Raw genomic sequence first — 23,744 nt, 5'->3', positions numbered from 1 at the left:
CATTTGTTAGAATTTGTCCTTGAAGTTTTGGGACAGAAATGCTTACACATTTGATGTATGAGGGGAATAATATCAAGCTACAACACTGGAACTTGCTTTTGTGATGTTTGCGACCACCGACCATGTTTGTGTACAACATTCTGACAGAACGTTTGTCGATTCATTTGTGCAAGTTCTGTGATATCTGAATGATTTCAATAAAACCAGCAAGACCAGTTTAGCTCACATTTTTTAATAACATGGCACAATTTACATAACACAAGTTTAAATGAGGAGCATGCTGAAGATTCAGTCGCTTCACTTTTTTTTTCATTTTGTACATGATCTAGAAAGGACTTCATTTTCTTACGTACATGATAGACAGCAAAAAAGTTTCTGTTAACAATCTCTTTGCAATACTCATTGACTAACCACTACTGCTCCTGTGAACATTTTTAATGTTTGATTTAAAAAAAAAGAAAAACACTGCACAACATCTGAATCTCACAGAGTTTGAAGCGCACAACTAAGCCTATCGGTGGACTACTAAAATAGATCTTTGCCCATTTAAAAACCGACTCGTCCACAGTTTAGACTTCTAGCTTTTTTGTCTTTTTAGTTTTGTAGATACAACAGCTTAGGATAGCACTTTAATACACTGTTAGACCAACGGGAACTAATTTTCAAATCGCCAGACACGACTTATCACTCCTTGAGCCGAGAAAAAAGGTGTTTGTTATGTTTGGTGTGCATTCTCTCCACAACAGAAGACGTTGCTCAAACGAAACATTCTACATTGTGGTCAGTGACCTCAATGGTTGGACGATGCAGCAAAAATATAGATATAAATATACCTCTACAAAAACACAATGATAAGGATTGTCACCACAAAACAAGTCGAAAATGTGATTTGTATTGTCTGTGCATACTGGGTAAATAAATTCACCTTCCCAAACTACATGGGATGCTCTGGTTGTGGAGAGAGTGCAGGACTGGGGCGTCAGTTAGATGTGTGTGAGAGCAAGGGAGAGAAAGAGGAGGTGAGAATGACAGGAACAGAAGGGAAGAAGAAGAGAAGGATACAGGTAAAGAGCAAGATAAAGAGAGAGATAGAGAGAGGAAGGTCAGATGGTGAGATTCAGAGGTGGAAAGGGAGAGTTAGCGGGGTCCCATGTGTTGCATAGTTGAGGGGGCGTTGGACTGAGAGTTAGGGCGGATGGGGAGTGTCTGGGAGTGATGTAAAGTGAGCCTTGCCAAGAAGCCACTGGTAGCCATAACTGAGCAAGAAAACCAATGTGAAAAAAAACAGCACATTCTGCACTTCAATCTTCATATCCTTTATGTACATTTGTTCAAAGTAAAGCTTTCAGAAACACCCTTTTGCATATTTTTGTACCTTGATTTTAGCTTAAGGAGTGAGAACGTTGACTATACACATTATCTACACATTTTGACCGCCTCAGTAATGTATTGACGTAGCTGTACATTCCAAACACAGTGCTCTCTTGGATGGGGGTGTTTTGTCCATCTGTCCATCTGTCCGTGCCATTCTCGTCGCTTCAGAGCAGGTTTCTGTACAAACGGAGGCCACACAAAAAGCAGGAGCAGATAGGATAAAATGTATGCAAAATGTTCAGTTGTTCAGAGAACTGTTCGCTATTCGTAATTGATTTGAAATTTTTACAAAAGGAAAAAAAAAAACAGGATAAAAAGCATTTCAGTGAGCCTTTCTCCTGGGATTTAATATACACAGGTATGATGCAGTCTCATCTGCCCAGGGTTAAGTGCTTGCTTTGAGTTCCATATCAGTCTGTCAGGCACAGATCTTGGGCACGTGTGTGTGTGTGAGGGGAAGAGTCAGTTTCATCGCGCCTCGATGTCCTTGTGTGTGTGTGAGGGTGGTCTGTCTCTGAGGTCCGTGCTCAGGGGGGTAGTCCGTCGAGGAGAGACAGGGCGTGTCCCCAGCGAAGAGATGAGGGGGGGCGGGGCGCTCAGTGAGGCCGTGGGCGGGGTCTTGTTGAGAATTCCGTTTTGATGGGCAGCTGCTGCGGCAGCGGCTGCTGCGGCGGCTGCGGGGCTAACGCGCGGGTAGTGCATGGTGGGGAGGCCTGGGGCCATGAGGGCGTGGTGGGGCAGGTGCGCGTGGGCATGGGCGTGGGCGTGGGCGTCCAGGTGGTGAACGGAAGGGGGGTGGAGGCGTGCGGCGGCTGCTGCCACTGCGGCTGCATGCTCGTAGTCTTCACGGAGCGCGTGCAGGCGCTCACGCTCGTCCAGGTGCCGCTCCTGGTCCCGCCGATGCTCCATCGACAACGCTGCCGCGTGTGCTGCGTGCACCGCCGCGTGCGCCTCCCGGTTGAAGTCGTGCGGCTCGCGGTCCCGGTAAGACCTCTCCGCCTCATACAGCCTCGGTCCCGTCCCTGTCAGCCGGTGCAGCTGCTCGTTCCTAAGCAGCAGGTCCCGTGCCAGAGGGTCCCTGCGGTGGATGTCCAGGCCCCGGTACGGGTCCCTCATGGGGTCCCAGTGAAAGGCCGGGTAGGGGAAGCGCTCGGCCCCCGGGATGGGGCTGATGCCCATGAAGGGCCCCACCATGCGAGTCCTGTCCAGGCCGGCGATGCTGTTCATGGGGTGCACGCTGGCCATGCCCATGGGAAGGGACATGGAGGAGGGCGGGTGCAGTGTGGGCATGGGCGGCCCCAGCGACTGCGGCGGGTGCGAGTGCGGATGCTGGTGCGGATGCGTGTGCGGGTGCTCGGGGGTCCGGTTGGGGGTCCGGTTGGGGGTCCGGCCTCTGTCCGGCTCCTCCTTTCGCTCCTCCTTCACCTTCACCTCGTGGCTCTTCTTCTGCGCCTCCCCGTACAGCACCTCCGCCTTCTTGTCCAGCGTCTCGCGGCTCAGCCCGCCGTTGGCCCGCTCCAGGCCTCCGACCGCACCGGGCCGCATGTAGGGCGACGTGCTCACCCTCCCCACCGGCTTCTCCTCAGACATCCGGCCGTCGTGGATGACCGCCGTGTCCTTGTCTCCGCCGTGGTGGTGGTGGTTCTCCTTGAGCTTGTGCTCATCCAGGCCGCCACCGGCCTCCTTCCAGGATTCCGGGTGCTCGCGCTCCCTCTCTCTCTCCCGGTCCCTCTCGCGCTCTTTGGGCTTGTCCTTGTCCTTGTCACGGGGCTCGGAGGGTGGCCGGTGGTTCCTCTGGGGCTCCGGCGGCCGGTTAAGTCCCAGCAGGCTGAGTGGGTTGACGGGGATGGGTGATGGGTGGCTCGGGTGTCGCTTCTCTGCACTGTCCCTATAGAACAAAGCACAGCAATCTCACTGTTACTCATATGATACTGAGGTACTTCAAATGGGTTACCATGCTCTTAAAAAGACTTTTGATGAAGAGAGTTCCGATACTCCTCTCTAGGTACATATATGATGACCCAAAGTGGTGTATGATAACGTACATTTTCTCCAGTGTTTGCAGGTTACTTGTATTATTTAAAAAATAAAGCCTGAATCAAGGGTTTGGTTTCCCAAAGAATGAACTACTGTAATGGTAGTCAAACAAAAAAACTTGATGTTTATTCTTCCTGCACTTTATTTGTTATTATATCAGTTTTTTTAACCAGTTATTTTTTTCACCCACCTGTCCTTATCATCCTTGTTAGCGGACGAGTCATGTTTGTCAGGCTCGCGATCCCTCTCCCGGTCTCGTTCGTGCGAGCTTACGGAGGCGCTGCGCTCTGATTCGCTGGGCTTGATCCAGGGCGGTGGCGTGGGGAAGGAGGGCGGCGTGCGGTGAAGGCGGTTCCAGGGCTCGTGGCTGCCACCGAAGGGTTGCTGTCCATTTGGCGCCTCCTTGTGGCCGAACATGGAGTTAGGTGCTGTTGAGAGGTAACGGAGAAAACCAGTTAGGAACAGCATCACTAAAGACATGGAAGCAGATTTAGATTAAACGTGCAAAGCCTCAAACTTGACCAAAGGCTTGTTGATATTCTAAGTTGAACAGCCAATCAAATACACGGTCCGGTTTCCCATTTAAAGGGCCAGGACTGCTTTTTATTTATGCACAGTAGACTGTTAGTTAGAGGCCCTTGAGGAGAATTTAGCTGAATTTGATGAAAAGTACTGAATTATAACCAAGGACTGCACCTCTAATCTAAATGGAAATAAGTATTTTATTGTGGTCTGAGTCAGTAGAGATCTGGGGACTTACTGAGCGCTGGGTTCCCCAGGCCTCCGAAGGCAGCTGTGCTTAGAGCTCCCAGACTTCCGAAGCCCGGCGGCCTACTGAACGACTCTGTGATAGATGACGACAAAACGGTTCAGTTATAGAAAACACACACACACGCACGCACACACACACAAAACATGCACACCTACTAACACAGGCACAACAACTAAATGTTAGAAAATACACCCACACACACGCTAACGACTATGGCCGGCTTCTATGAAAATAAACAATGTAGATGTTTATATTTTATTTATACTCCTTTGTGAAGTGGGCCTTAGCTTTGTGCTATTATTTACGCGCCTGTTTTTTTTCTAGTCAGTCACCTAAATAAGCCAGTTAGTGAGTTGGTGAGGGAGAGGTAGTCTTCCCCAAATAAGCCTTTATAACCGCCTGGTATGATGACTTACAGGTTTGTGGTCCTGTGCTAACACGCTGCTGTGTGAGATGTGTGTTTGAGATGAGCTGTGTGTGTGTGTGTGTGTGTGTGTGTGTGTGCGTGTATGTGTGTGTTTTCTATAACTAAACCGTTTTGTCGTTGTGTGTGATTGAGATGAGCTGTGTGTGTGTGTGTGTGTGTGTGTGTGTGTGTGTGTGAGGTGAGAGTGAGAGTGAGAATTGAGTGTGATGGATGTGGGGACGAGAGGGTGGGCTGACTTACGAGGATTACCTAGGTGGGACGCCTGCGTGAGGAAGTTGCCAGGGTGATGAGGCGGGTGCCCGAAGGGTGTGGCCGAGGGGTGCGTGGAACCTTAGAGAGAGAGAGGAAGAAAGACACATTAGCGTATTGTGTGGCAGCGTGGGCCTAGCTGCTGTGTGTCTGCGTGTGTCTGCGTGGGCCTAGCTGCTGTGTGTGTGTGTGTGGCACTGTTAACACTGTCTATTTATGTCTGTTGGGTATTCACCTAACGCCTTGACAGACATGTCTGTTCTGCAATGTCAAGCACCTAATGACACAGTGGGGGAGTGAGATAAACAGCGGAGGACCCAGCCTGCATACAGATGAGATAAGGCAGCTATGCTCAGCTATGCAGTGCACTGTGGTGCCACAATAGGCTTTATCATATGTTCCCCGTTGCTTGCTTATTTCCCATCATTAAAGTCATTATGGCCCGAGTCGATCTGCCATCGCTGTAATCTCTGAATGCAGCTGTGTAGATACTGGCATAGCTGAGGACAATTCTGTGCCTTTGTCCAGCGTAATGTATATGTGCAAGCGTGTAAAGTGTCACACCAACAGGGCGCCAAAAAAACAACTGAAGGAGACCACAAGACTAGACGGAGACATCCATCTCCACTGTGCATGATTAATAACAGTATAACAACAACTGTAATCTGTGGTTTATCTCACACACACACACACATACACATACACTTACACATGCGCTCACCTGCAGCTGAAAAGAGTGTTGCGGGGCGGGCCAAGTCGTGGGGGTGATGGATCGCGCCAAAGAGACTGGGGCCTGGTGGTCGACTCAGGAACTCCGGCTTGAACCCAAAGTCCAGCTTGTGGGGATCGACCTGCATCTGCTGCTGGAGAACGGCACACCACAGAGAAGACCACATGAAAAACACTATTGCCTCACCGCAACACTATAAAATGTGGAACATTACCAGACTTTAGCCAATCGGTGGCCTAGATAGTAATTTCCTCATTAGAATCACGTAAATGACAGACCACAGCAGTCCTCTACACTGGCCGCCTTAGATGCATTCAAAGCTATACTATTATTCCCCCATGCACAAACATCTGTGTTGCTAAACACAATTCACACTGATCTTTAATCAGCTCAGTGTGGCATTGATGTTTATAAATGGTTGTCAAGTGTTTGTTGTTATAGAAGGCGTTTCAAAGCTCAGTGGTGTATAAAATGGTCTTTTTTTGTCCTGTCCTAATGGAGTTGGAGCTAGCCCGCAGTCTGGTGTGGAGAGCAAATGCCTGTCTTGTGTGAAGGTGGGAGAATGCTTGTCTTGTGTGTAGGGTGGAGAATGCCAGACACCGATTGGGGTCAGAGGGCACCTGTTATCTGATAATAACAGAGCCAACAGTTATCGGAGATCTCTGAGAGATCAATACGCAACCTTATGAGCCCTTCCAGCCCTTTCTGAGAAAAAAAACACGCACAAACACAGACACACACAAGCACACCGTCATTGTGAACACACTTACACACCTACTGCGCTTTCTCTGGACAAAAGAGATCAGTTTTAAATATGACCCTGGGGTGGATCTGCTGTCATCCTGTTATCCCCCACCCACCCTGGCACACACACACACACACACATACACACATACACACACACACATACACACACACATACACACACACACACACACACACACACACACACACACACACACACACACAAAGGGGAGCTCTGTGAGGCTTAGCTGAGGACTCACCTTGACCTTCTGTTGGTGGTGGTAGATCTGCCAGGCGATGTGGACGTGCATGGCACACCATTTCCCTGGTTTCTGCTGAGCCAAAGAGCAAGACCTCAGGCGTCAGATGCAACCAATACTCAATGCTCCACGTAACAGCTTAACAGACAATCTCAACATCCCAATGGTATGATATGTCTTACAAATAAAGCGCTTCATTTCCAGCAACTATGATAACGAGTTTTAAAATAGTCCAAACTAATGAAATGATGTACTGTTTTGCACACTAATTCTGTCCTCGTACATGTTTACAGATATTATGTCATATTTGTGAAGGTTACTAGCTCCATTTGATGGATGTCTAGATGGGTGTGTTGCTTTTCTATGTGAGCTCTTTTTTTTCAGACGCTAATTAAAAACAAAGCTGAGCTGAGATCCCCCCCCCTACCCCCCCCCCCCCCCCGCACACACACACATTCTGCGGGAGCCCACAGAGACGCTGACTGTGTCACTAATAAAGCACTTACCCTGAGAACCGGCCTGAATGGGTCCGTCAACTACAAAACCAGAGACAAAAGGAGGTGGTGGAGAAAGAATGGGAAAAAGAGTGAAAGAGGGGGACGAAGGAGAAAGAGGGAGAATGACAGAAACACAGAGAAAAGATGGTGAAATAGAGAGAGAGAGAGAGGCTTGGTTACACATCTGTCACTCAACACTTCTAATTAGCCACTGAACATCGCTTCATTACTGACCAAATTAAAATGTCCAAATTTCCCTTTCTAATGAAGCGTTGCTGGGAATAATTAGCCCGTTTCTCACAGTCCCCTCAGGCGCCCAGTGGCCCACTGCATACCAACAGCGCAAGCTGTTCAACATGGCCGACACAAGATGCCGGCCGGCTCGCCCTGGCCAAACACACAACTGAGCTAATCGGCCAGCATGGACATGTGGTAGGGTTTAAACACGGACATTGATTCAAATCAAGACAGTTTCAGAGATGGATAATTCATCCCCCTCTTCTACTGCAAGGGAGATAATCTTAAATAGTCTCCAAGAGCGAGAGAGAGAGAGGGGAGGGGGGTGGTACAAACTAATGGGTTAGCCTTGAAAACTGATCTGAAATAAGAGCCTGCTAAGAATCCCCAGATCAATAAAGCCCATATCCACATAAGGTTTAGTGGCAACTGGACTGCAAATTGATCTCATTAATCTTCCTCCCACTGCCATTAGAAATAATAAGAGTGAGTGTGGGTGTTTTGTGTGTGCGTCCATATGCATGAGGGTGTGTGTGTGTGTGTGTATTTGGTGTGTATGTGTGTGTTTTCTTTATAGTTTTGTGTGTGTATGTGTGTGAACTGTGAATTTATATGTGTATATGTGCATCTGTGTGTGAGTGTGTGTGTCTGTTTTCTTTATGTTTTTGTGTGTTTATGTGTGTGAACTATGTATTTATATGTGCATATCTGCATGTGTGTGCATGCGCGTGTGTGTGTGTGTATGTGTGTGTGTGTGTGTGTGTGTGTGTGTGTATGTACCCGAGGATCCTTCTGGAGCAGGGCGTGGGGAAGGGCCCCAGGTCTGGCTGCCACATCAAGGGGATTGGACGTCTGAGGGACACAGAAACCACAGTGAAGAAGAGCACCAATGACCCTCAGCAAAGCCGGTGACACACTCATGTCTCACACAGGTTACACCTTAACCCAGCACTGCATATAAAACCCACACAGGGCCCTGTTCCTGTTATCTTTTCCTCCTGTAATAAATAAATACATTTAAGATGTATTACATCATTTATGATATATTACATCTTTCTGTGCTGTAGCACACTTAGCTGAAATCATTAGCGCTAGCCTAGATGAGCTAATCCTGGGCATTATAGTGGAATGTCAACTCTGAACAGGTGTGTCTGGGGAAGGCTGAGATGGGAAACATACAGAGGCAGGACAGAGACGCCCTGATCCACATCAATGCTATTGCTTTTCACAAGGATGGAGGACTTCACTGAGAGAATAAATACATGCTGGAATCACATACTGCATTAGTGCAGGGTGTGGTATGCTTTGGTGTGGTACAGTGGGTATGAGGGGGTGTGTGGTACAAGTGTGTGTGTGTGTGTGTGTGTGTGTGTGTGTGTGTGTGTGTGTGTGTCTGTGTACCTTGGGCTGGAAGGCCCCCTGTAGAGATCCAAAGGGCCCGTTGGGGGGGATGACGGGGGGAATGCCAGACACGGTCGGAGGGTAGGAGTGGAACAGCTGAGAAAAGATCCAGAGAAAAGACTGTTTCAGCACGGAGTTCATATTTGAACACGGAGCACAGTGAAACGCTGCAGCTGCTGCAGAAAGCCAACTTCCTCAAGGATTATGAGGTGACACTTCTTGTGATGGAGAGACTACTTGATCCAAGAGAGAGAGCTCCTATTCTCAAATGTCTTTTCACTCACAACTAACTCTCAACCCAGAATTAAATGGGTTTTTGTAGGCCTGAGGGAATCCGGCAGCCTTTTCGATTAAAAAAATGCCACCCTTAACTTTGAACTATACTTACATACTATCTTATACACACCATAATTACAACTTTCTGTTGCAGCCTAACATGAACACTTACTGACACATACTAACCGTGGCGACTTACAGCCGTGTCTGATTTTAAAGACAAAAGCAGAGCAAGCATTTCCACCCAAGATATTAAAATAATCAGCCTTCTGAGCCTGACACTCAATTACCATGTGCATGAAGCATATAATCGACATTTAGAGACTATAACAGGGGAAAAAAGACAAAAAGAGAAGTGACCTTGCTTCGAGAAATGATTTGACAGCTACAAAATAATAATTATACTGATTACAGAACGCATGAAAAGAACATACTGTAATTTCGAACTGACACAAAGCTAACTCACTGTTCTACACAGAGGTTTGTTTCAAATGGGGGTCACTTTGAAAAGAGCTGTGATTATGGTGATGGCTCTGGTAAGGAGGCCGTGTGTCTTGGGTGTAATTGCTGCTTTTACGCTCATTGTGAGCAGTGGCTGAATAACCTCAACGCACCACTGGAGTAATTGATGGCATAAGGTCGCACCAGCCGGGACACAAAAACACACACGGTGCATGCGCTATGAGATGGAGAAAATAAAACGCATGTATCTAAGACCCTGTGCCAAAATCAATGCTACAATATGTGGAATGAAGAGATGTTAACATAGGTAAATGAACCAGCAGGCACTACCAGTAAGCAGACTAATAGCAATGTACGTACTTGCACTTCTACTAGTACTTAACTTGCACTTACAGCAGTAACATTCCTGCACTTTATTTCTATTTCTTATGTAAAATAGTATTTATTGTTACACTAGGTCTCTATTGCTCGTAGCTTGACTGTTCTCTCCCTTGTCTGTCGCTTTGGACAAAAGCGTCTGTTTAATGACTCAATGTAAATGTAATGTAATAGCACGATACGTGATGAGTAGTTATCCAAAAGTCTGCATGTTGACCAAATGCTACACAATGACTAGCTAGATTAGCTAGACACTCTCTGAAACAGTTCCATACTTGACGTGAGAGAGGTCCATGAGAGAGTTAGCTATTACATTGGCCAGAGTCAAACAATAGAGTCACTATGTGACTACTTTACAGGTTTACTATAAAACTAGTAGAGAGCATCATATTCTGCGAGATCAATCTTGTAGACTGAGGGTAACTTAATGACAGAATAATGAAGACGGGGCTGCCACTCTACTCTAGATTATCTGCTAATCACATTTTGGAAATTTTAGGGTGCTTATATTGCCCTGGAGCAATCATTCATAAATAAGCAATTTGGTGCAATCACAAATGTAAATAAGCAATTATATCCAAGTAAGCAATTAATACGTAATTAGAGACAATCTCTCTGTTAACACTCATCTGTCTCCCGCACCTCTGTCTTCATGAAAGTCGGACGATCTATGGAACTCACTCAAGCTATGGCACTTACTCTCACTAAACAGTACTGGTGCATCTCTCACTAAACAGTACTGGTGCATCTCTCACTTAACAGTACTAGTGCATCTTTTGGGGGAGAACATGGATGGAGAGGGCAAAGCAGCTACGGACAGACAGACAGACACAGACAGACAGAGGGATGGACGGACAGACAGACAGACAGACAGACAGACAGATGGACGGACAGACAGACAGACAGACAAACAGACACACAGACAGACAGCCTAACAGCCATGGGCAGCTACAGATGAGTGACCAGGCAGGCAGGCCAGCGGGGTGGGGATGGTGGGGGAACACGTTAGCTAATAGACCAAAAACAGATAAACAGTGCGGGAACTCACGCTGTGCCTGTAGAAGGGGTCGACTTTCGACGGGAATTTTTCAAACTGTGAAAGGAATGAAACAAACAGAACTTAGACACACAAACGCATAGGAGTGGCAAGACAAAAGATTTTTTTCTCTCTCATTTTAGCTCCCAAGTGACGTGTTTTCTTTCTTTCTTTCTTTTGGATGACACGCTTGGCGAGCTTCAATTCAACACTCTTATACAATCTGGCCTTGTCTCTCCCAAAAGCAACACTGAGCGAATAAATCACCAGTTTATGAGGTAGTGTGTGTGTCTGTCAGCTAAAAATACTTTAAAAATGGCATCTCGTGGTTGATTTGCCATTTTGGGGAACTCGACATGATTCCACTCTACTGGTCTCATTAGTGGTCAAACTCCGTGACTCTTCTCTTTACTTGGCCCAGTCCGTTACTGTGGTGACCTGTGAAACGGCCACAGCTCTACTTCAAACGCTACCTGCTCCTTTACTTACTGACGCTTTCGAACCTTAAAGTAATCTAAACTAGATCCAGCGAGATCTGTTTCCCTGGTCTCGTGGCAAGACTGCTGCGGTTCTCCGGCATATAGGGTTTTATGCCCTCATTAGATGTCAAAGCGTCTCAAGTCAACATATTCACACAAAGCATGGGAGACCTTAGGGTGAGTATGTGTGTGTGAGCAAATTAACATGTGTGTGGAAAGGAGAAACAGTGTGTGTGTGTGTATGGTTTCTAAAGCTGTTGGGCCTCAGATGAACTGCACACTACCAGCCCAGAGCCCTTGGTCAAGTAACATGAACCCCTCTCCTGCTAAACTCGGTGATGTCATTAGAGCCGGCAGGGATAAACTCGCATGAATTCTCAAAGCTTGGCTGAAACTGAGACGAGCTGCTCGGGAGCTGTTACTGGCAGCTCTCTGGAACAGAGAGAGAGAGAGAGAGAGAGAGAGAGAGAGAGAGAGAGAGAGAGAGAGAGAGAGAGAGAGAGAGAGAGAGAGAGAGAGAGAGAGAGACATCAAAAGGAACACACACACACACTTACACAAGTGAGTTCACCCACTCAGAAATGTTCTACTCTGTTGTTCCTACATAATGGTTGTCTGCTAAATGGGTGCTGTAGTATGTGCTGACTATGTTCTCTGTGTCCCTTATTACAAATGAAATCCATCTTATAACTATTCAATTTAGTTTCATTCAACTGAATTTGATTAGAAAACACTGACCTAACTTTCCTTTTTAAGAACTGAGCAAATAAAGCATCAAAACATTTAAATAAACCCCAACCTCTGTGACCTAGCAATAACCTATAATATGCTTGTTAGTCTTGGTAACCCAAAAAATGAGGTAGCCTGCAGAGTATCAGCGGTTGGAAGAAGTGATTCTCAATTCTCTCCCACTGAATGGAAAAATGTGAGCAACTCTGACACACGGTTGGCTGGCTCACTTTGTGTTACACAGACTAGCAAACCTAACCCTAAGTACACATACGTCATGCGCATGAGGTTGGATGGCTAATGGAAGAACTGTCATTAGTAGGGGGGGACTGGCCCATTCAGTGGGAAAAGGCTGTCTGGCTTTCGTCTGTAAACGGGAGCTAGCATTAGCATTAGCGCCCTCGGACCAGGCCTGCCATACATTATAGCAGTCAGACGAGACAGGCTTTCTGCTCTCGTGCACCCACCTCAAACTGCATTACTCTTTGAAAAGGACCACTCATCAACCCCAGACCCAAACCCTTCTTCCACCTCCCACTAACCCCATACCGCACCACACCACACCACACCACACACACCACACCACACCACACCACAGACATCCTTTTCATAACAGTTTGATACGTTTCGTTCTTTTTGGAATTGTGTTCTACTTATCCTCACATTTCTGGCTGGGGTACGCACCATGGGTGGTGCAGGCGTGGGCATGATGGCCGGATGCTGGAACGGGGTGAAGGTGTGCTGGTGTGTGTGCTGGTGTGTGTGCTGGTGCTGGTGCTGGTGCTGGTGTTGGTGCTGGTGAAACTCGGTGCGCAGGTAGGGCGGTGGGCCCAGCGAGGCCCCGCGGTCGGCGCTCTGCGAGGCCAGGAAGCGATTGTTCAGCTCCTGCCTCAGCAAGTCTTGCTCTGCGGGAGGGAGACAGAGTGGGAGAGAGAGAGAGAGAGAGAGACAGGGAGAGAAAGAGAAGGGACAGAGAGAGAGAAGGAGCGACGTTAGATGGGCATACACTGAGGTATCAAGCTACTGAGCCGCTCAGGTGATTAATCTAGTTCCTACACTTAGGCAAGGTGCCAACCATAGCAGGTTCAGCTCTCAGAGATTTGGATATGGATTTGCTTAACAAATGCCTGTAAAGGACTGACAGGTAATGTACTATCTTTAAAATGGGACTCTTTATATCTGTGACGGCCTGGTTATATATTATTTCAAGGCTTTTCCACTTTAACAGAGTGTTAAAGTGTTAACCCCCACCGCAAGTAAAACATTATCAAATAAATGGTATGTACATACCACACGCACATACACCACACACACACACACACACACACACACACACACACACACACACACACACACACACACACACACACACACACACACACACACACACACACACACACACGCACACACACACACACACACACACACACACACACACACACACACACAAACACACACACGCACACACACACACACACACACACACACACACACACACACCTTAATACATCTTCTAGACAGATTGTATCTGTGCCCTAGCAGTCAGTTCTCTGTGGCTCAGTGGATGATGGAGGTGATAAGAGCAGTTATCAGTTATCTGAGTGCCATGATAGGAGATGCAGAGGAGCCGAGGCGGCAGCAGGTAATAACAGGATGATGAGTCAAGCGAAGAAAAGAGGAAGAAGAAAATAGGAGAGCGATGTGAAGAGGACAGGAGAACAAAAGTGTGGATGAGCCCCCCGGAGGAGTGTTGGTGCGGCACGGCGTGGTGCATTGTGGGTAGGTACCTGAGTAGGCTCCGCTGGCGGCCGCGGGGTGTCCGGGCGCAGGCAGGGTGTTGGAGGTCAGAGGAGGAGGCGGGGGCAACGCAGCGGGGGGAGCGAACATGCTGGGGTGGTGGGGGTGGGGCGAGGGGAAGGTGTGGGGCGCCGCGGGGTTGGCCGGCAGGGGCAGCGGGAAGGAGGCGCCCGCTCCAGGGGGGGCAGATTGGTGCGAGGGCAGGTGCGGGGGTGGAGTTGGAGGAGGGGCCCCGCTGTGGGACTTCCCTGGAGTGCTGCTGCGACTGCTGCTGGAAAAGGACAGACAGAGGGAGAGAGGGAGAATGGAGAGGAAACACAGGGAGGAAGGGAGAGAGAGAAAGAGAGAAACAATTAGCATCATTCATAGCTTCAACTTCACATCTGGAGACAATTTCACACAGAGACACTCATCAAGAGCAGAAAGACTCAAGTGTAATACAGTAACGCACCACCTGAATCCACACATGTTGCCTGTCAGTAAGTTCTCCGGCACATGATAATCTAACACGACCTTCTAAAGACATAGGGCCCCAGAGAATAACACAGACTCCAACACTAATACCAACTGCTGTTGACACACCCTAGCTAACCCTAAGAGCTAGAAAGCCCCTCTGAACATGATACCCTATGTGGGCTTGGTCCATGCCTGCCTGCCAGCCTGCGTGCGTGTGTCCTTTCCCCAGAGTAGTCGTGGATGTGGCTGTGCTCCGCTTGGCTCAGTAGATTATGTGGGGGGGGGGGGGGGGGTTGGCTTTTTGCATAAGGCCTGAGAAGAGACGGTGGGGGGAGAAGAGAGCTGAGTCGGCCTTTGTTCCTGGACCACTTCTCCCTGGGACACTAAGCCCTAAAGCTCATTTTCTCCAGCTGTCCCATAATTATTCACACTGGATGCCATGCACACACACATACACTGAGGCGGCTGAGGTAGACAGAAGCCAGGGGTGTAATCCTGTCAGTGTGGATGGTAAGCAGGAGAGGAGCTGGATCACCGCTGTGCTGCATATTGGCAGCATGTGGAAGTGTTCTGTGTGTGTTACAAGATACTTCACATGCGTACTATATGTTCCAATGTGTGTACAAGAAGTGTGTGTGTGTGTGAATGTGTTGAGCCTGAGGTTGGATGTGTGTGCGTGTGTGTGTGCGTGTGTGTGTGTGTAAACCATAAAGGATGCTGAAAATCGCTCTTGTCTTCACTCATTGTTTAAGAGCTCATATTTATCATGTTTAAGCTCATACATCATGTTTAATGTGTCAAGCATACACTCCAGAGCTTAGCTGCTGCAATGCTGTAGTAATACGATGGCAACACTGTTTCCAAGGTTTATAACCCTTTTTTTACTCACCTCAGGCTGTTGAGGCTCAGGCTGCTGCCGTAGGCTGGCAGGTTCCGCGGGTGGCAGCGCGATAGCGGCCTCTGGTGGCCGGGCAGGGCGGGGGAGGGCGGGTGGTGCTGGGGGCCCGGCGTCGGGGGTGGCCGCGGGTGCGAGTGCAAGGGGGGCTCGGGCAGGAGCTGTGGCCGCGGGGGCGCTGCCTGAGAAGGCTCGTGGCCCTGGGCGAGAGGCAGGTTGGCGGACGGAGTAGGGGGTCTCCGAGGAGGCGAGGGACGCGCCGCCTGCTGGAGCTGGAGATGCTGTTGGTGGCGCGCCTGGGGGTGCTGGCTCTGGGCAGCTTGACCCACGGGCCGCAGGGGAGCGAGAGGAGGCTGGAGGGGGTGAGGGCGCGGGCGAGGGGGCACAGGCACCGGCGCACGCGGCTTTGGCTGGGGGGTGGCGGCGTTGGCGGCAGGCGCGGGCGGCGGAGGCTCCCGGCCGTTATCCTGGCTTTTCTCCTGGCTGCGCTCTAGGCCTGACACTTTGGGCACGCCCAGGCCTCGCAGCTCTTGGCTGGCATTGGTGTGGAGCGGGTCAACGCCAAAATCTGGGACTGGAGACAGACAGACAGAGGGAGAGAGAGAGAGAGATAGAAACAGCACAGGTTAGCACAGTCAGCATGGGAAAGCACTAAAGATGTCACTGTCACCCCAGTCAACCCACACCGACAGCTTTCTCTACAGCACTCGACCCGGCTGTCACATCCTTCAGAGGGACACTTTGTTTTTTAGACCACAGGAATACGGGCGCAGACAAGCGCTTTTGGCAAGCTGCCTCGCTAAACAACAGACGAGAAGCGCTCCTGACACATAAAAAAAAAAAAAAACTGTGTAAGCACCAGTCCTGTGTGACCAAAAAACTCCATATCGTGACATCTGAGTGACGAGGAGCACGATGAGAGGAACAAAGTCTGTCAAAGCAAAGCGCCGCCGACATGACACACAAACAACAAACAAACAAAACAAACGGCAAAGGCTGAAGGATAAATTAGAACACAGCGTCGAATAAGCAAACGCTCGCTGTGTTGAACAGAGAGACAGAAGCCACCGTTGGAGGCTGGAACAAACAGCGAACGGCGGGGTTCTGCCAGAGCCCGTGCCAACCTGCCAATTTGACGTGGCATTTCGCTGGGAAGCAGATACTCTGCCGACACGCCGGTGTCCACCGGTGACCTAGAAATGCTTTACAGAACTTCAAAGGCGCCTTTTTTTTTCACAGGTTGGGGGGACATCACACAGATGCAGCAGACTGGTGAGTGATACAGAGTGTGTGTGTGTGTGTGTGTGTGTGTGTCTCCACATGACTCTGTCTCTGCACCATCTGTGCGGGGAGCAGCCCTGACTGCAGGCAGGCCACCACAGAGAGGGTTCTGGATGAGCGGCGGGGGTCAGCAACAGGCTGCTGAGACTGACATGGTGGGCCAACACCATGACACATAGCTGAGGGGCGCTACAGGGGACTATGACCCAGTTACCCACAATGCACCATGCTGAGTGGACATCTGGACCCTATAGGAGGGACCCCCCCACCCCCCCAGTCCACAGACACCACACACTCATTTCATTAAAAAACGTGTGTGTGTGAATCTCTGTAAGACAGTATTTCAGCAAAGAAGTCCACGGTAAACATGCATATTTATCTCATTCTTTTCTGTATTTGAATGGGGCACTCATTGAGTTTAGTTTGGTAAGGGACTGCATCTCTCTTTCTTTCTGAGTCTGTGTATGTATGTCTGTGTGTAAGAGAGAAAGAGAGAGAGAGAGTGAGAGAGACAGAGAGAGAGAAGGAAAAAAGAGGGCCTGAGTTAGCTATCATCTCCCCTGAGAGTCCGCTCGATTTGCTCGAGTCCCAGGTGCCTCAAGGGGAGATGGCAGCGCATATATATCCTGTAATCAACTCCTATCTTTAACCCTCCAGGGGCGCACCCATGAGACACACACACACACACACACACACACACACACACAGAGAGAGAGCCTGAGCTCAAACTGTTGATTGGAGCTGGCTCCCCCGAGTGCTGGGAGGCCTGCCGAGGCTGTGCTATGGATGGCTAAGCCCTTATGACGGGCCCGGGGGCCTCTTGGCATCGGCTCCCGAGGGAAAGTGGAGAAGGATGGGCTGTGCCGCGCTGTGCTTAAGTGTGTGTGTGTGTGTGTGTCAGGGTTTCCACTAGGATTTGTTCTTGCCGGTCCCTTGTCTGGAAATAATTTATTTTACCAGAGAAAATGTTTTAAACACACCACTCAAAAATACAATATGCACCTAGGTTGACTCAAGAGAATGAGAATGGCCTCAAATTAGTTTGCTGCTGACTGGAAATCAAACGTGTCCCATGTGTCTTTGAGGCTTGCAGTAGCTGGGTTTCCATCTAACTCATTCGCATAGTTTATGCGCATTTATGGAAATGTGGCTGTCTGTGGGAGTCTGTGCACGTTTACATCCTGTGTGTTATTAAATATTACGAACTGATAAAGTACTTCTCCAGATGACTTTGCAGTTCCGTCTTAATTGTATTCTGCAGAGAGAAGCCCCTCTATGAGGGCACCCTTGACACAGACAGAACACAGGCAATTTTAGTCAGTGTAGCCCAGTGGGGTGTGTGTGTGTGTGTGTGTGTGATGCGATCATTAAGGAACAGTGAAGTTCCCCCCAGGCAGAGCACGATCGATACCCTCTGAGCCAAGACCAGCCCCAACAGGCGTGTCATTAGGTCCAACATCTGTCACTCTGAGTGGGGGACAGAAGAAAACGTGGACTGAACCCCCGACCCCCCCCCCCCCCCACACACACACACAAACACACTCACACATCCAAGTACCACACATCCTGCCACAACATAAATATCACCATCATTCGACTGGGAGGGAAATTTCATCCCAGAGGCTCAGTAGCTGTGAACTGTTTTGCATTAGGAAGCCTGGCTCTGCCCTTACTCATCGTCTGGCACTGACAACCCAGTCAGACACACACACACACGCACACACGCACACTCGCACACACACAAACACACACACACACACACACACACAGTTGAACTCTGACTGATGGAGTGTGGAACCCTCCAAGCTATGCTTCGAGGCGGACGCGCCTGCAAATGAGCTCCCCTCAGATTTGAAAAGAGGGGGCTGAATGACTCATTAAAACCCTGTCAGTTCGCTCCGGTCATCCCATTTGCTCTGACATGCTTTCCCTCTCTCTCTCTCTCTCTCTCTCTCTCTCTCTCTTTTTCTCTCTCTTTCTCTCCCTCGTTTGTTCTCACACACAAAACTGCCTTTTCTGTTTTGCCTGCAGCTTTCTTCTATTCATTGATGCCCTCATCACCATGGCTGCGTGTCCATCAGCGGCCCCGGCCGAGGGCTGATCCCTCCTCCCTGCTCCCTATTCCCTCTCCCATGTATCCAGCCAGGCCAGGCTGCTATGGCGCTGGCCACTGCTGGGCCTCTGGCAGCTGCCCCTCATGGAAAACATCCAGTGCTTAATAAACAGAATGGCAAGCAGGCAAGGCAGACAGGCAACATCACCACCACCACCACCCCCCCCCCCTCCCTCCCTGACCCCCCCACTGCTGCTGAGGGTTGTTTTTCAAAAGTGCGAACACTTTTTTTTAGAGAGAGAGAGAGTGAGAGAGAGAGAGAGAGAGAGGGTGAGACAGGTGAAGTCTATTCTTCCTGTAATGAAGCCTCGAGGGCCAGGCTAAGGTGTTAGCGATGAGAGCTGCTCCTCCTCTCCTCCTCCCGTGAGGGTTAATTTGCAGCACGCCTCATCCCTAGAAACAAATATGTGCGCCTCAACAGCCTAACACTCTTAACATTGGCTCACCAAAAAAAACTAAAAGAAACAACACTGTGGCTGCTTTTAAATTTAAAAGGCTTCCATGGACACTGATAGTTTTCTTCTTGAAATGGAGAAACGTTAATGTGTGTTTGTGTGCCTGTCTTTGTCTGTGTGTTTCATGTAAATATTGATGACCACAGAGACTCCCGAGTGTGGAAATCATTCTTCATCCCAAGGGGCAATCCCTCTCAACAACAACCTGATCAACAAATCTCAAAGTAGCGCTGCACCACGGACGAGCCTAAGGGACACTATTCCGGAAGGAGGAGAGAGAGAGAGCGGGAGAAGAAGAGGGATAACGACTGACTACAAACATAGCGTGAGATACAGAAGATCTTTTCACAGTCTCACAAAATCTTCACAAAACCCTTCTTCTTGTCTTTAAGCTGGGACCAGTTTTCGCTCCACTCAATTAAGCCCTCTTAAAAGAAAATGAAAATAGGGAAAATGAAAAAACAACAGAGAAGCAGACCTTGGTTTCCAATGGTGCTCGGCTAAAGGAGAAATAAAGTCACGCTGCTGCTGCTGACGCAGATGGAGAATGACATCCTGGCTCGAAGCATGTGGTCGTGGCACGCTCTGATGCCAGGGGCCCGTCTCCCCCGGAGAAGCTCAGCGCACACCCCCACACACACACCAACCTCCGCCGACTGCTGCCAATTCATCGGACTGCTCTCACTAATCCTGTTTGATAATGACCACATGCAGCGTAGCGCTCTGGCTCTGAACAGCCTGCTTTCACCCATTTAGGCCCTGGCTCCCACTGTAGAGCTCGGTGCAAATTGGCGAGCATTAGTCAACGCGGTGGTGAAAAGAATAACAAAGGGAGCCGAGGCACCAAAAAACGAATGTTTGCGCTCTTGCCGAAAAATTAATCGCCGGCACGATTAAATAGGAACGGAACCTCAGTATCCTTACGGAACCTCAGTATCCGTTCCACATGGACACGTTTACGCCAGGTTCACTGGCTCGCATAATTGATGTGATATGTGATGTGACAAAAATGTCTCAAAGTGCAGTAGGAGAGGAAACTACTAGAAATTCCAAGTGATTTCTCGCAATTCCCCTCCCAAATGAAATGGCATTTGCGGGAGATTAGAGGGTGTAGCAGAGTGATGAAGTGTGTAATTGGAAAAGGAAGAATGTTTACTAGAGTCAGGCAAGTGGAATTACTGTGGTGCAGCACGAGAGGCTCCGACAGCGGCCAGAATGACTGAAGGTCTGACAGAGAGAGAGAGAGAGAGAGAGAGAGAGAGAGCAGGCAAAAACATGAACAAATAGGAATCTTATTTGAGATAATTCTGATGTGGTGATTGCAGGGACTAGGCTAGGGGCCCGTAGACATCATAATTCTCACTTGCCAGTGCTTAACCAAGGTCCTTTTGCTAAACACACACACACACACACACATATATGCATATCATTCCAATATACTTAACACTAATACTAAATATCAGCTCAGGTGCTCTTCTCTTTTTCAGCTAACCTGCAGATTCCCCTCCCTCCCTAACCCTAACCCCCCACTGGCTGGGTTGCCAAGTGCCTGAAGGAATGTAGCAGCCCCTCAGCCTGGAGACACCCTGACAGATTTATGGTGCTTCAGACCTTCGGAACATCCCACTCCTCACCCCCCACCCCATCACACACACGCTTGCATTGCGATCCCTTAAAATAACCAGGGCCTGATCAGCTGAAAGGTGAAAGTGTGTTTAAATCCTGTCTGTCAGATCACAGGGCCCTGCAGGCGACCGGTCACCTCACAGGCCGCCACCTTTAGCATAGCTGACCCCTGAACCCACTGTATCCACTCGCAGACAGTGTGTGTGTGTCTTGCTTGATGCAAGTGGCTCTGAGGTCTCAACTTCCACAACTACACAGCTCTGGCCTCCCAAAAAGCCCTACAGAGATGACCGTCCCCTGCTTTTCCAATTCCAACAACAGAGTGGCTGTGGCAGGGTTCTGTTCAGAGCAGGGTGAGAGTCAATTGAACATTACAGCGCAAGAAAACATTTATATTAACGTACGAAATAAATCTCTCTGAAAATATTTAAATGTCACAAACCTGCAATATTGCAGAATTTCGCATGTTTTTTTAACATTTACATAAAAATGAAAATGTAAATGTAAAATGTGCCCTGAGTATTGCTAGGCGGTGGAAGAGTCTCCTCCACACCACAGGGGGGAGTCATTGTAGATGACTATTGCAGTGGACAGGAATGACCTCCTGTAACAGTCCTTACTGCAGTGGAGTAGGTTGTAGGTGTTAGTAGGTGTTTAGTGTTGTCCGTTATACTGAGCAGCTTGTGCAACATGCTTCTCTCCCAGACCATCTCTAAGGGCTCCAGCACAGAGCCAGCCTTCTTTATCAGTTTGTTCAGTGTCTCTGTGTCGCTGCCTCTGATGCTACTACCCCAGCAGACAGCAGATGGCTGCAAAGAATATTGCACATGCCACAACAGACTGGTAAAAGATATGCAACATCTTTCTGCATACATTGAAGGACCTAAGCTTCCTCAAAAAGTAGAGTCTTCTCTGTCCCTTCCTATAGACAACCTCAGTGTTACATTCCCCGTCCACTCTGTTGTCCAGGTGAACGCCCAGGTATCTTAAGCCCTCCACCTCTTCTCCTGGTATGGAAATGTTATTGACGTCCATTCAACCGAGTCGGGTGCATGTGGGCTATTTTGTGCATCAGACACATCGTACTCTTTGGACTTCAATAAATCAATTAGAACAGAAAATGAAAAACCAGAGGCACTCAACTCTCCGAGGCAGCAGCTTTTATGGCTCTGGCTAATGCACCGCTGAAATGTTCACACCACAAAAGGACAAACACAGACACGCAGTCATAGGATGCATTAGTGAGAAATTAAGGCAACGTAATTTCCTCAGTGCGTCTCTTACAATTTTCCTTTACTAGACTTTACCACAACACCAGTCACACGTACACACACACTCTCTCTTCAGTGGGGAAAGGAAGCATCTATGTTCACCAAGACAACACACACACACACACACACACACACACAAACACACACACACACACACACACACACACACACACACACACACACACACACACACACAGCGATCCTGTCTCTGGCCAGTTGGCGCCCTGGGAACACCTGCTCAGGTGCATTGGGGAACACCAAAGACACAACTATACATAACGACGAGGTGATGCCCGAGCTAAAGCCCAGTGTTTTGAATCTGCAGCCAAACAGAATAAGCCCACAGAGTGGAGCGGCGGCTGATGCAATGGCAGGTAATGCCTCAGGCGGAGGAGGAGGAGGAGGAGGAGGAGGCGAGGTGGAGGGGTTAAGGAGCACCCGCACCTGTTAGAGCCACAGTGCCTCCCTCTCCTCTCAGGGAGGGCCGGACCCCGCCAGCAGATGACGCTGTGCTTTCAAGCAGCTGAGGTCATGGTGAGCCGCCTGCTGTGTGTGTGCGAGTGTGTGTGTGTGTGTTTGTGAGTGTGTGTGTGTGTGTGTGTTTGAGTGTGTGCGTGTGTGTCAGTTCATAGTCATGGAAAAGATAGCCCACCCGTGGTGAGGTGCTGACAGACTGGAGTCCAGCTGTCTGTCACAGCTGACAGGGATCTGGAGAGCCATGGGGATCTCTCTCTCTCTCGCTCTCTCTCTCTCTTTCCCTCACCCCCTCCCCTCGACCCCCCACCCCCTCCATCTCTCTCGTTACCAAAGCCACATTCTGCCCGAGTCACAGCCGCTGGGAAAACAGATCACTTTTCGCCTGTTTCGCGGCCAAACGGCGACAGCCCGCCGCCTGCCCCACGCTGCCAGAGCGATCCCCACGACCTCCTGCAGGCAGACGACCAGGAAAAAACACACACACACACACACCCACAGAGCTTTCATGTTCATGTCACCATTTTCTCCTTCTCTCATTTATGCTCTCTGTATTCCTCCCGAGCATCTCTTCCAATTACCTGTCAGGAAATGGCATTGTGCAAGGGTCTGTGTGTGTGTGTGTGTGTGTGTGACTTATCTTCCTCTCACAACCTCTTTCTCTCTCCCTCGCTCACTTGCGTCAAACAGGCGGACAAATGAGAGAGGAAAAACCCTGCTGTTTGCCGAGGTCCAATCAATTACAGGCTACGGGGGGCCTGGATGAGGTCTGAGCTCTCTCCAGACCAATTCCAGCTCACAGGCGTGGGGCTGCATAAACACTCATTACAATCAGCCAGGAAGCACCACACAGGGTTTAGACAGTAGACTGGAGAGAGAGAGAGAGAGAGAGAGAGAGAGAGAGAGAGAGAGAGAGAGAGAGAGAGAGAGAGAGAGAGAGAGAGAGAGAGAGAGAGAGAGAGAGAGAGAGAGAGCAAATCAGATAGAGATTGAGAAACTGATAGAGAGGGGTGCACAGAGGAGAAAAACAGATTGACAGATTTACATATTTGTCCCTTCCATGAAGGAATATTTTACAGGGCGAGGAGTGGCAAAGCAACCCTGAGCCAGAGACTCAAGGAAAGAGAGAGAGAGAGAGAGAGAGAGAGAGAGAGAGAGGGAGAGAGAGAGGTAGAGAGAGAGAGAAACAGACAGAATATGAGTGACAGATTTACACTCATTCTTTCAAGGACGAATACTACTCAAACAGATGAAGATCATCAAACAGAGCTGAAGGAAGCACTAAAAC

The 23,744-nt window shown here is 49.1% G+C and overlaps 1 protein-coding gene across 1 annotated transcript in view; it reads right to left on the bottom strand.

Annotated features, from left to right (window-relative positions):
* Window positions 1–216: 216 nt before the first annotated feature.
* Window positions 217–23,744, bottom strand: part of auts2a (activator of transcription and developmental regulator AUTS2 a) — a gene marked incomplete at its 5' end in the record, with an annotated part of 31,737 nt that continues 8,209 nt past the window's right edge. The window contains 13 exons of the mRNA XM_080845301.1: window positions 217–3,262; window positions 3,602–3,839; window positions 4,172–4,255; window positions 4,860–4,940; window positions 5,581–5,722; window positions 6,594–6,665; window positions 7,100–7,129; window positions 8,108–8,179; window positions 8,729–8,824; window positions 10,893–10,937; window positions 12,752–12,993; window positions 13,876–14,156; window positions 15,231–15,810. Coding sequence (XP_080701427.1) covers window positions 1,843–3,262; window positions 3,602–3,839; window positions 4,172–4,255; window positions 4,860–4,940; window positions 5,581–5,722; window positions 6,594–6,665; window positions 7,100–7,129; window positions 8,108–8,179; window positions 8,729–8,824; window positions 10,893–10,937; window positions 12,752–12,993; window positions 13,876–14,156; window positions 15,231–15,810 — 3,383 coding nt within the window. The 3' untranslated portion in view covers window positions 217–1,842. The remainder of the gene's footprint in view (window positions 3,263–3,601; window positions 3,840–4,171; window positions 4,256–4,859; window positions 4,941–5,580; window positions 5,723–6,593; window positions 6,666–7,099; window positions 7,130–8,107; window positions 8,180–8,728; window positions 8,825–10,892; window positions 10,938–12,751; window positions 12,994–13,875; window positions 14,157–15,230; window positions 15,811–23,744) is intronic.

The sequence above is a fragment of the Sprattus sprattus genome, assembly GCF_963457725.1.
Source record: "Sprattus sprattus genome assembly, chromosome: 1".
NCBI classification, from domain to species: Eukaryota; Metazoa; Chordata; class Actinopteri; order Clupeiformes; family Clupeidae; genus Sprattus; species Sprattus sprattus.
The sequence above is the reverse complement of the archived record's forward strand: the minus strand, read 5'-3'. Positions and strand labels throughout refer to the sequence as shown.